This window comes from Patagioenas fasciata, chromosome 3 (genome assembly GCF_037038585.1).
Source record: "Patagioenas fasciata isolate bPatFas1 chromosome 3, bPatFas1.hap1, whole genome shotgun sequence".
Lineage (NCBI taxonomy): Eukaryota > Metazoa > Chordata > Aves > Columbiformes > Columbidae > Patagioenas > Patagioenas fasciata.
The window spans coordinates 54566670-54587663 of NC_092522.1; the positions used below are offsets into that span (position 1 = coordinate 54566670).

The 20994-nt window shown below is 37.9% G+C and overlaps 1 protein-coding gene across 1 annotated transcript in view; it reads left to right on the forward strand.

The window, feature by feature from the left end:
• PRKN (parkin RBR E3 ubiquitin protein ligase) overlaps positions 1-20994 on the forward strand; it is a 717498-nt gene that overhangs the window by 430858 nt on the left and 265646 nt on the right. Inside the window, exon 7 of the mRNA XM_065835898.2 lies at positions 15198-15334. Within this exon, the coding sequence (XP_065691970.1) occupies positions 15198-15334 (137 nt within the window). The remainder of the gene's footprint in view (positions 1-15197; positions 15335-20994) is intronic.

The following is a 20994-nucleotide window of genomic DNA, read 5'->3' on the forward strand; positions in this document are numbered from 1 at the left end:
TGGAGCTTACATCACTGTCGTATTAGTCTAAGCAGAATGGAGCAGATTGTTTATTTTGGTTTAGCTCTGCTTCAGGCTGTAACATCAGATGTAGCTCCTAGAGTGACAAATTCCAATTGCAGTGTCACAGATTAAACAAGGGTACAGAAGAGCCCTGCGAGCAGTTTTGTTTCTCACGGGAGGGAAAGGATACTGTGCTTTCTAAAGTTAGTATATATGATCCCAACAAAATAAAATGATCCTCTCCCATAACTTTCTTCTGTTTAAAAAATACATGGTCCAGAACTCATCATGCACACACCAGGACGCAGATGCCCTTTTCCGCAAAAGTGTTTTCCTGTTTGTTGGCTCCTATCATGTACTGGTTCCCGGCATTATTCCTCCCCAGGTGCGGGGCTTTGTATGTTTGCCACTTATACAAGCCTTTCTTGTTGCCTTTCACATCTCTCAACAGATTCAGTTACAGATTGTCTTTGGCTTTCCTAACCTGGCCCCTGTATGCTTGGACCGTGCTTCCATATATTTTGCAGGTTAGCTGACCCTGATTTCAGCTTCTTTATACTCCCTTTTTATGTCTGGGTTTTCCTAGGAGCTCCATGTTCATCCATGCAGGCCTCCTGGCATTTTTGCCTGAGTTTTGGCAAAATCTTGAGCTTGGAGAAAGTGATCTTTGAATATATCAACTACCTTTCTTGGTCCCCCTCTTCCCTCCAGGGCCTTATTCCATAGGGCTCTTCCAAGCAGATCCTTAAAGAGGCCAAAGTCTGCTCTCCTGAAGTCCAGGGTTGCAGTCTTGCATTTTGCTTGGCTTCCTCCTCTCAGGTTCTAGAATTTGGTCATCTCATGGTTGCTGCAGCCAAGGCTGCCTTCAGCCCTCAAAGGCCCAACAAGCCCCTCATTGTTTACGAGCATGAGGTCCAGCAAAGCACCTCACCTTGTTGCTCCTCTGATACTTGGATTAGGAAGTTACACATTCATACATTTCACTTATCAACTCTATATTGAACTACACATGGTAGGTGTCCAGGGTGATTAAGTATCACCTCTACTGTGGAGCATTAATAGTACCATCAGAAAACACTTGAAGGCACTTTCTTCCCAGAAACAGGCTCATTAGTTTTATCTCAGCTAGACTTTTCTGAAATATAAGAGATAATGACCTTTTAGAATATAAGATGGCTACACAAATAACTATACCAAGTAATAAAAGAAAAATAAGTAAATTGTATAAATGGCTAGGGATGAGTTTCTCATAATTTTTAGGTGGCCTATTTGCCCAATTTGGAGACACATACTTTTGAATAGGCTTCCTTTCGTCTTCTCCTTAAAATGTGGACTGCTGTAACCTGTAACACCTGACCTTGAAGGTTTTGGTCTCCTTAAGACTGTTGTATTTATTTTCTTTGCATGATAATGGAGGTGACATTTTTACTGCAATTTTATGATTGTTCTGATTGTGACCTGTTATCTGAAAAATACTGTGAGAGAGTTGTCATTGCCTGGTTTGCCACAAAATTTTGATCTCCCACTAGTTTTACAGTTGACCAGTTTTACTGTCCTCAGTGTGTAGTCAGTTCTGATTAATGCAGAACTAAGCAAGATTAAAATTAGGCCACATCCTCTGAGCACAGATAAGAATTTTGACAAGGTTGCTGAAGCTCTTCACCTTTCAAGGTACATAACAAATGTCTCCCATGCAATTCACGGCATGTGCAGGATGTTGAAGGTCATGTGGGCACATGTGGCTTTTAAAGAGCTGCAGCTTCCCACCCCCTCACTGAGAGTGAGCATTTAAAGCATAACCAACCCCATCATTCAACTAGTAGGTACTTCTCAAATACTGAAGATTAAAAGGTCAAAAGTTTCTTGGTACTTAATTAAACATAAAATTAAGATGTGAATAATGCTAAGAAGTCCTTTGGCAACATACAATGTGCTGGTTTTATCATAAATGAATCTATACCTGCTGCCCCTATGTTTCTAGAAATTTGAGTTTGAACAGTAAATACAGAATGTATAATCAGACTAACAGGAAAAATGTAATATAGTATCACTTAGATTGGAGGGTCACTCATTTGTTGAACTACATTCCTAGCACCACGGGAACCCAGGATGACCAAGCTGGCCTTGATTTGGATATGATAGCTGAAGGTAGAACTAGAGAGGTGTTGAAGGAAGAATCTTGAGGACAGAGAAAAAACTAAGAAATAGGGAATTAATTTTGGAGGAAAAGAAGTTGCTGCAGGGAGTGCTCTGTTTATTTCACTAATTGATGGAAGAACTAGCTGCTGAAAACATTGTTTGTGTCAATGGAAGATGCAGGAAAATATCTTTTAAAATAAAATAGCTGCTAATACATGAAATTAACAACTAGCCAGGCCTGTTTTTAGGGATGTAAAGTAGAATAGGTAGTTGCACAGACACAGAAATAGTAGCAAAGACTGAAACTGTGTCTGAGGGCATGTGAACAAAATCCTCCATGCTTTATATGTTTAATTATGGAGTTCATGATTATGTATTTGAGTTCTCTCTGTTACAAGTAGTTGATGTTAGGAAAATGAGAATGCCTCAGTAGAGGTCAGGGATATTTTTTCATTTGTCAGCTGACAAGTCAAGGTGGTTTTTTTAGCTGTTATGTTCACAGAGTGCAGGACACAGATATTTCTACACTTCTGTCACTTCATGTTTAACTTTAAAAGGAATATGTGAAGCAGAATTGGAAGATATGTAAGCAGCTGACATGTCATATGCACTTGGAAATGTGTCCTGAATACTAATAGCGCTGCTTCTAATCCGATAAACTTCACCCCTTGTAACAAGGCTGTCTGTAGTGAGGCCAACCCTCAAATAAAAATGTCCTTTTCGCAAGTACACTGAAACCCTCTGCAGGCACTATTTATAAAACCTGGGTGGCTCCAGCACTATCCGAGCACGTGTGCTTTGGTGATTCAGAGCCCCAGGAGGCTGCCTGGTTTCTGATGCCGCAAGACAAGGAAATGTTATTGACTTGTCACACTTTGCCAAAGCAGACTGGGGTTCAAGGGCTGCTCTCTTCTATAGTTTGTGTTGGGAAACAGAAGGCAAACCTGATGAATCACACATGACTGAACAGATCACTGTCAGGCTAGCTAATGTAAGAGAGAGTGGGAAACGTAATTGGTACATTGTATAATGGGGAGTGTGTGAGCCAGTTTTGATAAGAATTGGACTGAACCTTCTTTGGAGGATCAATCATGCTCACAGGGTTTGGCAGCTTCTGGAAGAGCTTTGAATTGCATTCACATACTTGGATTGCTGAGTATTTCTAGTATTCCTAGTAGCTGTCACGTCAAAGAATTTGTTTTGCTTTGTTTTTCCTTCCCACTCTGCACATTGCCAGGAGGTTATGAAGTTGCCACGAAGGAGGAAGGGGCAGAGTTAGCTCCAGTACCTGTGAAGCTAAAGATGTAACTGCTAGGAAGCTTGGTCTAGTTAGTAGCATGAGCATCCTAAAAATGATGCCTTATTGCACTTTCAGCTTTAACTTGGCTGATGAACTTTTGTTCTCTCTGATTCTGAACTCTAAATCAGGTCAGGCAGAGCACAGCAGGGAGATTCACTGGCGTTACCAGTCCACAAAACTCCTGGATAAGTGGTATGAGCAAATTGTTGAATATATTATTTGGAGTGCAGAGGGAAAGGTACTATTTTGCCAAACGAGGAAATTCCAGTAAAACTTTTATCAGTTAATTTTATTTCAGAACTGAACTTTATGTCTTTCTTCACTTAAAAATGCCATGATGTTCAATAACTTTTCATTGTTTTGACACTTCCCTGCCAGTGTCCTCTATGGTTTTTCATTGCTGTGATATTAGTTGCCTATTTGCAGACTGCAACCAAACACATTTCTGTAGTGTCTTCAGAGAAGGAACACCAGATTCCTACCAGAATCAACCATTGCTTTCATCAAAGTGTACTGTGTTCACCTGTATAGAAATGAGTGGGCCTGAGCACAATACAGCACTTTGTCTTGAAGAAAGCATGAATCCTTTGTATTGACTACTTTTAAAGACATTAAATGATAGTGAGAGCAGGATATATGGCTTCGAACAAGTTTGTACTCCTACTAGTCCTACTTGTTAACGTAATTTACACAATTGCTGTATTTTCTATGTGCCCTCCATTCCTCATCACTGAATTTCAAGACTCTCTTCATTATTACCAGAGAAGTTTCTGTGTTCCTGAGACTAGAATTTGGCAGAAAAATCATATGTATTCTAGAAAACAGATGAATTATAATTATTTCAAAATTAAATATCAAACGTCCATTGACATTTCCATTGTTACCTGTAAACTTGATAACAACATAATTTGATCATGTTTTACATGAGCCATTAGGAGTTGTATGTTAGGATATGGATGTTAATATCCCATGTAAGTTCTTGTCATCCATTCTGTGAATGGAATCTTATACTGTGTGGCCTTTTAGATTTTTTTTTTTTAAGCAGAATAAGGAATTGAAACTCCTTAACTTAAAAGGAGCTTTTTCCTAAGCATCTGTAAGTGGGTTTTGTATCTGAAGGTGATGCAGTGTAGAGATTTGAGGCAGGGAATCTGTTTTTTGTGTGTGTGTGTTCTAGTTTTTTCCATATTTTAACTGACAGAATCTACAGGTTTGATTACTAACATCCTAAAAAAGTTTTTATTTTTAACCATGTGCAATCTTAGTCCCAGAGGTTATTTCTGCATAGTACTAAATTAAAAAAAAAAAAAAAATTCAATCATGCCATTCTCCAATGTCCTGGGCTTTTTTTTTTAAGTAGGTACATGTCCTGTGTCTTTTCAGCAACATTAGTTTTAAAAAAATTATGAGTGTAAAAATCTTTAAGTGAAACTTTAAAACTTTAGAGTACTTTAGAGTACTTTGGAGTACAGTTTTCATACTTAATATTTTAACTGACAAGAAAAAGTACAATAGTTTGAATTTTTCACTTAAAAGCGAGAGGTAGGGATTGATTAGTGATGTAATTTCCAATGAACTTCGGTAAATACCATTTTAAATAAGGTGAGGTTACCATTTATTTCAGGTGCTGCTCTATAATTTGCAACAAAGGAAATGCAGGAGCTTCAGAAACATTTCTTTTGGGAAACGTTAATTATTTTGTCCTACATTTTCAATTAGCTGAGACTCACTTGTTTGTTTGTTTTGTCAATGTGGTTTGAGAAATAATGTATCTCTTTTTGTTCCCTGAGCAAAAGGAGGAGAGGGAGCAGTTTTGTCACAAAGCCTGAATATATTCCTTGGACACATTTTTGTGGTGTATATTTTCTTAGGGATAAGCCAGATCTTGGGCCCACCTGTACAAATATACTCTCTTCACCATTGTAATGGAAGAAATTCACCATTTTTAATGGAAGATTTCTGTGTGTTGTTTATATTTTCATCAGCCAGTGGATGAATATCGATGGACCATTAAGCTAAGTAATGATGTTAGCCAAATGATTGCAAGACATCTACTTTATATTATTTCACTTGTTAAATGAGTTTGATTGATTACATTAAAATTTTGTTTTGCTTGTTTTCCATTCTAGTTCACTATTCTTTTTACTCTTCCTTTTTTTTTTTTCTTTTTTCCTGTTAGCTAGACTGTAATCCAAACCCTAGCTCATACACAGTAAGTATGGTTTGTTGAGGGAGTTGTCAACAGCTAATTGAAGGCAGAGAAAAACTTAACTTACTAAATGCCTGTTAATATTTCTTAATTTATTTGTCTTAGTTTTACTCAGAAATTAGTGAGTTACATATCAAGTTTCCACCTATAACCTGTCCTTCTTTCCCAAGGCCAGATTACTTCCTTTTACAGAGAGAGAGTTTAACAGAAGAGTGAATATGAATAGTCTCAGTGGGAATGATCTATGTGTTCTGGGAAAGCTGTAGATAAATATGAGAAGTCAAAAGTGTTCATTAGGGCTGACAATTATGGCTGTTACTTCCCCATTGAGAAAGCTGCAGAGTTTGCTTGCTGTATCCTTCTCTTTGAGCAGGCACTTCAACCAGGACAAGGAAGGGGGTAAGATCAGAAAGACATACACCCTTCCCTGCCCATGTGTCAGACCACATAACTAGCTAAGTGTGAGGTAAGAAGTCTACTGCCCTGTCAAAATAAGGGAAAGATGGGCAAAAACCAAGTGTTAATGAGGGTTCCCAATGAGGGTTCCCTTTCATGCACACTCTTTTTCCAGTAAGTGTCTTCACATAAGTTCTGTGACATTTATGTGAATACTTTATTGCTATTTAATTAACTAAAAACCTGGTCTGCTTGAAGAACAGAAGAAATGACCACCATGATATTTTTCTTGGAATATGTCTTCTTTCAGAAGAAAGTTCATGTTAGAATCACAGCTTCCACATATTCAAAAGCAATATTGCGAATACTCTTGCTTCCATTCCTACAATATTCAGTAAATTTAAAAGTCTGATAAATTTCACACAGGCTGATTTATTGTCTTTCACTGTACTCTATGCAAGATTTGGAACTGAAGGATCCTAGAGAAATACAAAGTTATATTATAATATGGAGGTGAATGTCAGTTTTCCTGTGTGTTACACAGATTATTAGGTCAGGTATGCAAAAGGTACCTGTACAGTAGATTACCTGATCCTGGGTACCTGTATAGTAGATTACCTGAGTCCTAATACATACTGTAATTCCTTCAAAGAACAGGTACAGAGAGGACCATGCAACTTCCAGTTAAGCAGTATAAAAACAATGAATATGTGTGCTGAGACAAAACAGAAAAGAGGCACATAAAATAATTTATTATTTATTCAAAAGTTGGTTCCATTTACTCTTCTACGTAATAGAAGTTGATGTGTAGGGAGAAAGATGGAGGAGGCAAATTAAGAAATTTCAACATAAAGCTGTGTGCATGTTAGGCATCTAAATTCCATACTTGTGATAAGGGCCATAACAAGATCAGAAAAAAAAAAAATCACCATATGAATGTCTTATGATAGTGGTTGTAAGCAATATGGAAAAATGACATAAACAAGCCATTCTCGCTGCTAGTACAATTGTCTGGTGGATATTGCAAACTATTTTCTTCAGACTGTTAAGGGGAATTAACTACTTTGTACCCTTGCAATCTACCAAGTTGGAATGAATTCAGTGAGACTTGCTAGCCCAAGGCTCATTCTTCTCCCTTTGAGTGGGGGTGCTGATGTAGGAGGTGTTCTCAGATAACTGCACCTTTATGTTTATGCTAAAGTATTTGCCTTGAGGAGAAAAGGGTGAAATATTGTCTCAAAATTGTAATGATGTTGAGGAGGTCAAAAAAGTGGGTTTCTATAAAGAAATCTCTTTCTTATAACAACTAACTTGAGGGTGTTTTTGTGTATAAGATAATCATATATTTGGTTGAGACTGAAGACTCATTTACTGGGAAGCCCTCAAGTTATTGTTTGGATGAACATATAATTTGAATATTCATATTTGAAAATAAAGATGAGAAAAAGCATGAAACATAATGTTAAGGTGGTAAAAGATAATTCTCTAGGAGTAAACGCATTTAACATGTCATTCTGTCTCCTGTTCTCTCTTACATCTTTCTTTCCTCTTCCCCTTCCCCCTTCTCTACCTTACCTTCTTTTCCAGTCTTCTTTTCTTCTGTACACATTACGAGACACGGTCTTAATGCACCAGGGTGTATCTTCAAAGTTAACTGGAAGGGAATAATTGAAATTTTCACACTGGAAACATGCTGTATCCAACAGTCCTAGTCCCTCCTGGAGTCCCAGGGAATGAAGAGGGTAATGTGAAAGCGTCCCTTAAGATGGTGTCCAATATTCTTTTCCTCCCGTGTCTTTCCAGGGATTTCAGCATCCACAAGAAGACAAAAAGAGGTCATGATTTGGTCTTGTCTTGCATGTTGGGAAACTTTTCTTCTGTGTTATGTATTTATAGACAACATAATTCGCAGGCTATCTCAGTAGGTTTGGTTTGGGGAATGGAGGTGTGAGTCTAAGAATAAGGCAAAAGAGAATAATTCGGTAACCCTGGTATTAAAAGCAGGGTCCTAGAATAAAGCTAATCTGTACTATTAAACTCTTGATATTTAAAGCAGAGTGGCCACATGCAGTTTGCTGTTGCCTGTTGGAGACCACACATGCCCTCGATCATGCCAGGAACTATTTGGGATATTGCTATTTGGCAAGCTTAAAACCATGCCAGGGCCCTTTCTAATATTTAACAGCATAGACAGTTGCATTCCAGTGGTGTAAGAACTTTTGCTGACAATGTCAACTTTACCAGCACTGATGTAGGGACTAAGACTAAATGAAGTTTAAATCCATGGAAGAAATCAATGGGATCCTCAGAAACCAGTCAGGGAAATAAGAGGCCAGTAGGGTACAAAGGCATTTTGACTTTTTTTTCTTTATTCATATTTAATTACTGAAGGATCACATGGTGCCGCTTGTGCAGGTGGAGTTAGTCTTCATCCTCCTATCATGATATTCCAATCATTCTCCCAACATCATCAGTTACCCCACTGATATAATTTTTTTTTTTTTTCTGAAAACCAAACTAGACTGATTTCTGACTGTATGTCTCTACTCTGTGAGAGCCAAGTGTCTCTAACCAGAAAGTTAGGAGCCTGTGACAGGGAGGCTCTTTGGGCAAAATGGAGTGTGTGGCTGGTATGAAGTGCCTGAGGTATGCAGCAGTGCCTGTGCTGCTGAAGGCTGGGTGCTGCTATGGGAGAGAGGGGAGTCAGCTGTGAGCCCACTTACATCCAGGGGAGGCTGAAAGAAGAATTTGCTGCCCTTCAGTGACAAAAACTGAGGGTACAAGTGACACTGGCTCTAGGAGGTCATTGCATGCAAAGGAGATGGTATGGAAGAACTGGTGCACAGTAAACTACAAAAGTTCTGAGTTAATATTTAAGGAGGCTGCTCTGTCATTCCTTCTGTGTTCCTACTGATGATTATGGTGCTACTTCTGGTGTGCTACTGAGCACAGTTCCATAAAAGACTCATGGTGAGCCTGATGTCAGGACAGTTCTTGATCTCCCAGGAGCTTGCTGGGAGGAGTAGAGCAGGGCAATATCCAAGGGTCCCCAAGCTCTGAAGAACCATATCTTTGCAAAGTCCTCTATGGCCTGTGAAAAGCAAAGACATTACTGCACACTTACACTGTCCTCTTGGTTGTTCTTATATTCCAACCATCAACTGGCATCAGGGCTTGGGTCAGGGCAGTTTATAACCTGCTGCCTTTGTTTACATTTGTCATCTTTTGCTTCCACTACCAAGGTCTTTTTCTTTTTTCTCCAGTGGAGCATTAGTAAGGTTTTAAAAGCATAGATGGATGAAAACGAGCAGGTTCTACTGATCTCCTTTCAAAGCATGGCTGATTCATCAGTTATTTACTGTGCAGAAGAGCTCTGTAGACAGCTAGTCTGATAGATTACAGGAAAAGTTTATTCTCCAACCTAAGCACTGTATGTTCCTTGATATCATAAGATGCATCTGTTAGTGCTAAGGGTGGTTATCATGTCTGAACATGGAGCTCAGTCAAGGCATGTCTAAGTAAGCAGGCATAGCACTATTTAACACCGGGTACCAATATGAATGTACCAGTTCATGTAACCTAGAATTCCCTTACCTGTGTCCTCAGGAGGCTGATGGTGTTGCCTGCCACGGTGATCACAGATTTAACAGGCAATAATGTGTGTCACTTCCACAGCATGAGAAAAAACAGAAGAGTTAACAGGAGCCCTGCTGAAAAGAGCGCTTGCCATCATGTGCACTGATTTTAACTGTGCCTGTTCCTCCCTCTTATATTTTGGTTTATTACTGTCAGGCTGTTCCTGGGTTCTGGCCTCTTGGTGCTGCTTTCCAACAGAAATAAGAAACATGAAAGCACATTTTAAAGGAAAACATGTAACATAAGAGACGATAAAGTAGGTCAGATTTCACTTGCCAATGTCGCTTGAATGTCTGTGGGTCAGAATACATTTTTACACAGAAGCACAGCCAGAAAATTTAAGCTCACACAGTGATGTCTCATGCTGTTCATAACCTTCACTTTATGGCCTTTGACACATTGTGTGGCAAGTGATCAAAGATACAAAACCAGTTTGTTCTGGGTTTTTTTTTCGTGGGGGAGGCGGGGGATGGGTTTTTTGTTTATTTTTTGTTTTGTTTGATTGGTTTTTGTTTTGTTTTGTTGGGGGGGAGTGTTTTGTTTTGTTTTCAAGTGGATCTAATATGTCAGGTTTTTGAGAATACTGTGTCTATATATACTGGATTTTTTAATTGGCACAGCCTATGTAAAGATTTATTTTCACACAATAGGAAAGGGAAAGCAGGGATGTACTTTTTGTGTGTTCCTAAAGGTCCACGAAAGATGGTTTCTTGTCTGAAAAGTCATAACAAGGAGATTTCTTTCTTAGTACTTTACAGTTGTTTTTCTTCTCTGGTAAGGTTTTGATACCCATTTCAAATGCCTACCCTTGTCTAAATATTTAGGGGCTTGCATTGTTACTTACAGGTTGTCTGAAATTTCTGGGTCTATTTCTGTTTAATAACATTGCTCATTTAAAGACAGGATTTGTTTCTATTTTTATCTCCAAACTGCCTCAGTTCTTAAACAAAAATCACCGTGGTAATTTTCTGTGCTTTCTATATTTATATTTTATATAAATAGTAACATGTTTCTGTAGATTTTGATGATCTACTCTAACTGGAAGTATTTAGAAGAATTTTCATGGTAAGAAAGCCATGCACTTAAACCATTATAAGCAGTCAGTTCTTTGAATAGTTTTGAATAGGACTGTGGACTGGATGCAATAGGCAGGAAAACCAGATGTGGCACCAGCTTTGTAGGAATTAGAAGACTATACTCTTCCTACACACAGTTCTAGGAGGAAGTCATATGATGGATTAATAATTTAGTTTATTTAGGCATTGTGATTTTGTTCTGCTACAAGGGTAGAGCCAAAACTGATCAAGTGCTAGTCAAGGACAGTATTTCTGCTTAATTACTTTATTTTTTTATGAAATAGGAAAGTGCCTGTAGTGTCTGTGTCACCTAAGTGTATATTTTCCATAAGTTTTTTTGCACATTTTATTCAGTGATTCGTCTTTTCTTGAATGGTGCTTATCGATCTGACCTGTAAGTTAACAGAGATTCATTTTGGAATAGCACAGAGATCCATTTATAAATTAAGTGATGTCATGGTATGTATTTAGAAAGCTTTTTGAGGTAGAGGATGATTGCCAAAAAGGGTAAAAAGTATTAGAAATGCTGAAGTGTGTTATGATAAATATAGCACTCATAGCTGAGGTTAAAGACTGAGATATAGCTGTGTGCATTCAGATTTATTTACTGCACAGAAATGAGTCCCAAATGGCTATTTTTGCTTTACTGAATGTAATCCCAGCAAGGCAGCCTTCTAGACATCTGCTACGTTTTTTTATTGTTGTTGGGTGAAGATTTTGAGACTGAGGTGAGAAAAATCCAACTGTCACCTAGAAATGACCTCAAGGGTGTTTCACAGTTTTGTCCAACATGTTTTTTCACAGATCTCTACAGGCTTAGCTACATTTCTTGCTGCAAGTTGCTTCAGACAGTGGCTACTCATGTTTTCTAAAAAATAATGGACCAATGTATGTGGTATGCTATTTAACCTTTACTCAGTCAAGCTTTTTTCAAAATACGAAGGATAAAGGCCAAATGAGGGACAAATTGCCCAACGTTTTTCTTCAGTAGGCATTGAAAGATATATCAGTTAATCCATGGTTACATCTGCAAATAATTCTTTGTGCCGACTAGCCCCTCATGCTCATAGACATTGGACTCACTCTCAGTACATTAATAACCATCACAAGATTTTGGGATATACTAGAACAATTTATTTCCCTGTGGGCTTCTTATCTAAACAAGATCAAGTCTTCATACTGTTGTAGTCTGTATGAGAATTATCTGTGTCTTGCGGCTTCTCAGTTACAAGAAGGTGGAAAGAGCGCACAGACCAGATAGTGCTGCCAACCGTGCTGTTGTTGTGCTGCACAGTTATCCAACAGTAATAACATGAAGCAGAAACATTTAGGTTCTTCTTTCTTTTTCATTTAAGTAAATGCATGCTGATAAAATTCTAATGAAAAGGAATCAGAGCACAGGAGCGAGTGACTTATTATGGAAATTTTCTGTGATGTATTTTAACATTGGATTTTCAATTTTTTGAAAGTGGTTACATTCCTAATTGGTGAACAAAAAGGACCAATTTATCCCTTGCTGTGAGAAACATTTTTCTTATATATTATTCTCATGAAGCCTCTAATTCAGCCAAACACATTATGTAAATGGAACCTATGAAATACCTTCTAAAATATACATCAGATTTACATTACTAGACTGTTATGTTAGATTGAGCAATGGCCCTTGTTACACTGTATGGCAATTTTTTTTAACTTTCATAATACTCCTTTCTAAACTAAATTGTGTTTGGTTCAAGCAAGGCTTCTATTAATAACTCTTGGGGTTATCCTAAAGGAGTATTTACTAGCTTCACTCAGGCACCATGAACATAATCTCTTCATCTTCATCTTTACTGATCTCAGGAACAAAACTTTTATATCTCTTTTAAACTAGAAGTGCTTTCTTTTGATACAAAATCTGCAATTGCTGGAACATAGTGACTGTTCCAATGCCGAATGAATTTGGATAAAGCTGCATTCCATATAGATTGGGTTTCTCAAAGCCTTACAACACAGATACTGTGGGCTGCAAAATTAGTGAACAGTGTAATAACTGTGAAAGCCAAGCTTGTGTTCTGTGACACAGAACCCAGATTTATATCTAGATTGTATGCCTTTTAACATGAATGTTGTTCCTAAAGATGCAGTTTAAATGTGTGCATATATGGCTATGCCCCTTCTGGAGGAATAGTTTGATTTCAAACAGTTGTAATATCTTAGGAAGTAAAATTGATTATCACAAAATTACTTACCTCAGTAACTGATTGTAGTAGTTCATTTTCATAATCAAGTGCTGTTAGTCTTGGTTTCATATAAGTTTAGGTGAAAGTATTAATAATGCCATTATCATTTCTAGCCGAGGTTTTTTAAGAAGTTTGACTTTTGATGGCTTTCTTTTGTGGATCTCTCCTCATACGTGAGATATATTATGTCTTTGAAATGAAGGTCAGAGAGGTGTGAATTTAGATCCAGGAAATTTCCCATTAAACTGAAAAAATTGAGCAATTCACCCTAAAAGAGAGATTTGCATTAAAGCTATAGGGAAATTTGATTATATGTGCATTTCAGGAAGAAATCTTTGGGGTGTTTTTCTTAAAGTTACATTTGGCCGCTGTGCCATGAGGACTTTTGCACCATAGAGACAAGATAACTGCTCCTCCATCTCTGTTTAATGATTTTGGGACCTCCAGACCTAACATCATACAGGTCAACTTCTCGTTTTGCCTTAGAGTGGTCTTTTAAAAATTATTATTTATTACCTTCAGAACAGCAAGTGGGCAACTAATAAGGATTACTAATGGGGAGATTTTATTTAATTCCATTTTTAAGCTGCTTTATTCGACAGAATCCCTAAAACACAGAGTCTATGTTTTGGGGGATACCAACACGCTGCCATGAACACTATAGTATATGCAACTCTAAAGCATATTTTCATGGAAGATTAAATACTTATATACAGGATCTGAAATTATTCTTGATTATATTTTGCAGTTGTATTCCCCCATTTGGGCCTCAGTGATTTACTGTTTCAGTGGATTTTCAAAGCACCGTCTAGCAGACTTTATAGAAGCTATAGTGGTGTTGCTAACTCTAATGATTTTATCACAAGTCCTGCTGTATTTGGTGTTGTATTTTAATACCTGTCTCCTGGACTACAGCGAATATGTGAGAATTCCTTCTTTTATTTTTTAAAACAATTGTCTTTCTTCCTAGTTACTAAAAAAATGTAGCATTTAACCCATTTCTAGTTGTGTTTTCCCACACAAAAATGAAGGAATAAAGTAGTTCAGGGTTTAAATGGGAATCTCACTGTTCTTTCCAGCTTATCTCTCTCTTCATTTTTCCAATTTTTATGCTTGGGGTTGGTAATACTCCTCAAGCAGAAGAGATAAGAAAACAGTATTGTGTAACACTTGCGGAGCATATGACTCTATCAGATGGGCCACAATCATTATTTTGGAATTGACAGTTAAGGTATGTCAGGAGTTAGCAGAAGTTAACTTAGAGCAAACCCATTAGATTTATCACTGTGTTCCTGCAGTGAAGACACATTTCATGTGTATGTAATATTTCCTGTATTACTAATTTTTTCTCTCACCACTGGTGTACTGGTCCTGAGTAGGATTTTGGGAGCTGCTGCCCTTCTTTGCTGTGGCCACTGCTGGAATGTTTCTGACCACAAGGCCTCTCTTATTTCAAGTGTTTCCTCTCTTCATCTCCACAAGTATCCTGTCAAGCTTGGGATACCTGTATTTAGCTGTCCCCATGTGTGGTCCTGTAGTGGTCTGTGGAGCTTTAGTCCATGCAGACAATGGAGCCAGCCAAGTGGGTGATTCAGCTCACCCTAATGCAGATACCTGGAGGCTGATCAGCTCCAGCCTCCACTGAGTGTGTTGACAATAGTGGGAATTTCTCACTTAGCTTGCGGGTAGGTATTTATATATAGCACTGAAGTTTATAGGTATCTTGTTCCCAAATTGAATCCCATACCTCTGACCAGAAGGTGAATTATTTTGCTCATTATTACTGACGAAGTGCCCTCTATGTAGAGTTCCAAGGGCTGCCTTGAGAGGGTGAAGGCACAAGGTAGTCTCCACAAAGCTTTCCTAGCTGGTCACATTTCTATTTAATCCTACCTACCACCATTTGATGTTTTATCATATATGACCTACCTCACCTCATACAAAGGATTTATGTTACTAAAGCATTTTTTTGCTTTAGGTTCCAGTTTTAGGTAAAATTTCAACTTTCTGTAAAAACTCATTTCCTTTTCCTTGAATCTGATTCATGTTAGAAACCTCCTCTTTTAAAAAGTGCTGCAAAATGCCAGGCTAAGTTCTCTCTTTAGGTACATAATGAACTTGTGTACTAGTAAGGAAAAATTATTATAAAATTAGAAGGTTGAAACAAAGTTTGATACAGTCCTTGTTCAGAATTTTCACTGTTTTGTTTTTAACAGGAGTCCTGTGCTTGTGTTCCAGTGCATGCATCGCCATGTCATTTGCTTAGACTGTTTCCATTTGTACTGTGTGACTATGCTGAATGACCGTCAGTTCATCCATGACCCGGAGCTTGGCTATTCCCTCCCTTGTGTAGGTATGTTTTAGCTGATTTTCTTTTTAAAAAATTATGTGATTCTGATTTCAGGGCAGGAATTTGGGTTTGAATCTATCTATGGAATTGTATTGTTTTTGTAGGAGTCATTTCATTTCATGGAGAAAATATTTGAATATTAAAGGGGTTCTTGCTGAGCATGTGAACTGGAGAATTAATTGGATTCCAAAGGGCTTTTCTTTTAAAAGCAAATGCATACTTTCTTCACATTAGTATTATATAATCCTGAAGTGCTAACAGATGATAGCATTACACTCTAGTTTAAAAAAAAGCCACCTTGACCTCCACATTTCCACTTTCAAATTAAGTAAATTGCTAGCTTTCTTGGCCTGTCTTCAAGTACTAATAAAAAAGGACTGCAACAGGAATTTCAAGTAGACTTCCTGTTGATGAAGTTATTGCTACTACTTGTCATCTCATTGCATGACCCTGAGAAGATGGATAAATTATCTGTTTCACTTGAGTAGGAAACAAAGCTTGACTTAACTAAACAGAGGCTTACACTGAATCTGGAAGATATGTTTGAGAATTGATTCAATTACACGGGCACATGCACTGCAAAATTCTCAAAAAGTTTGCTGTGAATAAATATATTGGAATTTTTTTTTTCTGTTGCTGAATTTGCATATGTGTTTGTCACAAGTACTGTATAGTGGTATAAGAATAATTTTCCACCATATTAGAAGCTGCATGGAAAATAGATTTGCTTGGTTACCTGAGCAACTGACAAATAAGTTTCAAATCACTAGATGGTAGAAAAATTGACGAAATTTCTTACCTTATAGCAGCATTTCCTTAATGTAAGGATGTGCCTTGAAGATATTGGTAGTAGTAGGAACCATTTTAAATTATTTATTTTTAGTTGCTTCAGGATCTACCTAGCAATGGTCATCAGTTCACATTTTACTGGATCTGCTGTTTATGTGCTATCTTGCCAGGTCTCAATTTACTTCCACCCCTCCCCCCGACAATTTGCGCTGTTGCCGCATTTGCACCCTGATGTCATACTGCACAAAACACTTTTTAATGTTGTGTGAGAAAGCTTGTCATGAGGAACCTAACAGGAACTTTCTACCCAGTGCTTTTTCCTTGACCTTGATGTTACTGTAGTACTATTTGGTCAGTCTGTACTCTCAGCTTCCTGACTTGCTGCTCGAAAAGTTAATCCATTTTTTGCTCCCACACAAGTTGATCAGCTACTCGAGATTAATACATCCTTCCTGCTCCCCCCCATTTATCAGTTCTCTTCCCTGTTCTTCTTTTAGCTCCTTAGCTTAATCAGGTATCCCAGTGGTGCAGCAGGCAACTGCTCTTTCTCCTCTCCTGTGGGCCTCCTCATAACCATGGCCAGTGCCACAGAGCTTTTTCCAGTTCAGGCTGTTATGTTAAAGGCCCTTCCACCTCTTGTATCTGTAAACCATTGCTAGTCATGCTTTACAAAACTTGTATTAGGATTTCTCCGTATATCTTGCAGCTCCCGTTGTTCAGTTCAGAACTTTTATCTGTACTTTTTTTTCTCAGAGAGGAGACTAAGTTTTCAGAAGTTTTTAGCCCTGGCTGGCAGTAGCAAGCCAGTCTTCTTCTCTCTTCTGTGTGTCAAACACTATGGGAATTGAGCAGTAGGAGCAGAGTAGGGATGTGTTGAAGAGAAAATGCAAGAAGACAGAGCTGAAATGTTCAGGGATGCAATTTCAGTGTTTGAGAGGTGAGGAAGACACAGGCTTGGTCTAAAAAGGGATACCGTAAAGGCTGCACAAAGGTTGAACGTACTGTTCCAAGTGAGACAGAGTTTGGCTGTGGGAATAGAAGAGCAGCTATTGCTGCCAATCTAGCCTCAGCTGTGTTATACTTTAAGTGTTAACTTCAAGTTAAAATAGCTAAATATGGAAATGCTAAAATATTGCTAATCTAAAGTTTCAGAGCTTCCCAAATCAGAAAATTGTTTTCAAAATGCTATACATAAAAGTAGTACTAAGAGTAGTAGTCATAATGATAGTAACACAATTGCAATACTTTTCTCTCTGTTCTCCAGTTAGTAAGAGTGTTTCTCAGAAAAAATTCTGCAGAGGTGCTGCCCCGTGCCAGGGCAGTGCATGGTTTAGGTGTGCTGCAGTGCAGTGCTGCACAGTACCAGGATTCTTGAGCTAGACCTGAATCACATTGCTGAAGGGAAGTATAGTTGTGTCAGTACAGCACATAGGCCAAGCTCTTTGGCACTTCGGTAGGCTGATGACATACTGCTTCAGGACCTGTGCTAGTAGCTCTGCACAGTGGTGTCTGGTGCTGTCTTAGGCAACATGCTTACTCTGAGACAGCCTGGCTGTCTCTAAGAAGCATTGACATTATACTGTGCTGGCATGTTTTGTGCTGGAGAGGTTCTCAGTCACAATCTCTGAGTGTTCAGCAATTTTGAATAATATTCTGTTTAAACCTCAAACCTGTATCGATAAAAGTATTCATTAGTGTTATGTGTCAGACTGCTTTGCAACATGAAGAATCTAATCTGTCCTGTTGTAACATTGCTGGTTCATCTTGCAGCTACCTGAACCTGACTTTCTGGTATGCAAGAAATTAGTTTGTTTCTAGAATTAGGTTATATTTGAGTGAGCAACTAATGGCTATTTTTTGTCCTCTTAGAAAGTCATGAGGCTGAGTTGCATATAACTGTGAAGAAAAGGAATGCCTGAGTTGCCAACCCACTCTCCCTTATTGTTCAGCTACAAAGGATTTTAGTCTTTCATAGGTGTGAGTCCAGCAGCTTTCATTATGGTAGATGACCAGGTTGCACAGATATATCAAAACAGTCTGTATCAATACGTGTATTTTTAAACATCACAGACTAATGCTGAAGTAGTACTTATGGTGTCATGAGCAGAAGATACTGATGTTCTGAGTTCAGACTTTGTAAAAATTATTTCACTTTTCCGTTTTCATGTAAGGATGGATTTACTTAAAAAAGCTCATTTCTTCAAGGCATATGTGCACACATTGCCCTAGAACTGTACAGGAGGGTTTGGTTTTGTAATTAAGCCTATTTAAATTGTTTGCACTTCCAATTAGCTCTGTTCATTCTAGTGTTTTTCAAAAATAGAGATAACATAATGAACATAGCCTGCAGTTTCCATTAACATTTGACTCACTGTTCCTGATTTTTATCAAGGGAATGTACCAACATAGCAAGTTTTTTATATCTTTTATTGGATCAATCTAGAGATGAAAGCACTGCACACACAACAGAATAAAAATAAACAGCAGATGCTACAGCAAAGGGTCACTGTGACAGACGAGATCAGTGTTATCACATGTGTGTGATAACTTGAGCTGGAAAGGGTCTAGGGACTTCAGATAAACAGTGCTTCTCAAGTGCGTTTAATTTCTTGCTTACTGGCGCAGGTATACCAGAAGATTCATTTTGTCATTGCATTCTGGTATTTTGTGTGGTTATATTCTTGCTTTTCTTTGATTTCTGTTCCATGGCCTCATTAAGCAGAGATAATATGTGTTCAAAAGAAGGCTATCATCTCAGCTGATGAGCTATGGTATCTCACCTTGATAATGCCATAGCTTCCCTTTGTTCCAAGACAAAATGTGCCATTGCTGTGATTTTTGGAAGAACAAAGTGAATTCCTTAGTGCTTCAGTGCTAATCTAGTGCCAGGCAGTGCTACTCCAGCTGAGAGCAGCCAGCGCTGAGGACCAGAGCTCTGAGCACGGTAACTGGTGCATTGATAGGATTAGCTGTTCAGAGTTGTGTGGCAGCAGCCCCATGATTCAGACCCGCTGTATCGGCTCAGAGCAAGGACTTACAGATAGGAGCTGGCTGGTTTTCATTGGTCATTAAAATAAAAAACTAAATGTTACATATTATATTTTCTCTGCCCTTGTTAAATGGTGACAAAAAATCTATCCCATCTCTCTGTATGGTGTCTTGTATTAATGAGGCTTCATGCATAGAAATTTCCATGAGTGGTGACCTCCAAGTATCTTTGAAATAATTAATAAGGTTCTTAGGGGGATAGATTTGCATATGCATGAAAGATCATTTATGGTTATTTAGTTACTGTGCAGGACAAAGAATCTCATAGCATTACCTCAAAGCAGGAATTGTATACAAATATACAAAATATTACCCTGTTTAAACACATACTGTTCTGATGAACACCCTTTCATTTTAAAAATAGCATTACAGCATTATGGGTCTTGGTCCCCAGGGTAAAATAAGCTTCCACAGATCTTTTGTAGAAGAAAAGTCGGTGAGGCCAAGGAAAGGCAAGGTTTAACACTGCTGTAGGCACTTTGCAAAAACGTCTTTGCATTACTTTATTTCTAACGAGTAATCATATGCATGATGTGTTTTAAAGGAATTCGGATAAAAGATGTAGTTCTGATGACTGTAAAACACTACTGAATCTGGAAGTGATCTGATTTTACCACACAGATACATAAACAAATAAGTGAAATTACAGTTTGTGTGTGGAAATGCTAATAAAAAAGGGCTAAAGCTTTAAATATAATAAATTGCCTTAGGAGCCATGTTCCATTGAAAGAAAGCTTCTGGGGGAAGATTAAGGAGGTATATGTATTGAGATTAAATTTTTTATCCCCATTACATGCTATTTGTATAATAACATTATGTTATTTTTCATGTGGGAGATATCAATGTGCTGGTGAATCTCTGAATCTTCTTTCAAAATCGTAGTACCCAAAAGGAAAAGGGGAGAGTAAACAGGTAGCCTAAGCCAAGTTTGCAAGTGAAGGGGAAGACAAAGCCTATATTTGATCTGATCACTCCAAATAGCGTGTTTGAATCTTTTTTGTTATAGACAAAATCTCTATTAAATTTAGGGAGGCATGTGTGTGGAAGGTGTTTTAAAGTGAAGGTCAGTGATATATGAACAGAGCCTTTCCAAGAACGTGATGAGGAAGCAGGCGTAGTTTAGTGGGGCCTAAAATGGAAGAGTGCACCAGTTGGTACAAGAAATAAGATTTACCTGGTATGAAGCCTCGATGTTTTAACAGTTTCTGAAAGCTGTGTTCTCCAATAACCCTGCTTAAAAATATTTGATGTAACTTAGGAAATTAGAGAATGGAGTAAATGGCAGTGATTATTAGAGGAATAAAATAAAAGGGGTTGAAAGCACACACATTTGCAGCTTTAGGAAGTTTTTCAAAGTGCTCCTAAAGTTTAATATGTAGGGAATGTTAAATTCTTGACAACTATCAACTTTTTGTAATTTCTCATTGGTATGAAATCTGAGTGTACAGAAGCAAACATAGGACCCTGGAGAAATCCTTTTTGTTTTGTATATATTGTACATTTTAGAAGATTTTTTTTCCACTCTGCAGAATTAATAAACAAGCAATTACAGTTTTCAGAGCATGTGAGGAGTCAGTTCTAGTTGTATTTTTCTTTTTCCAGCATTTCCTGTGACAGGGAAAATGCAGATATGAGACGATGTTTTCTATTCATATTCTTAAAGGGGTACATGAACATCTTTTGAAAGGGCATTTGGCAATAATACATTTTTTTTTCCCCTTTTTCCTGGACTCTTTCTATCATTAATTTCCCATGGCTGCTATCTAGTCTAAAGAGAGATTGTATACCCACTAAGCTGCTTTTTTCATTCGCTCCAAGGAGATGCT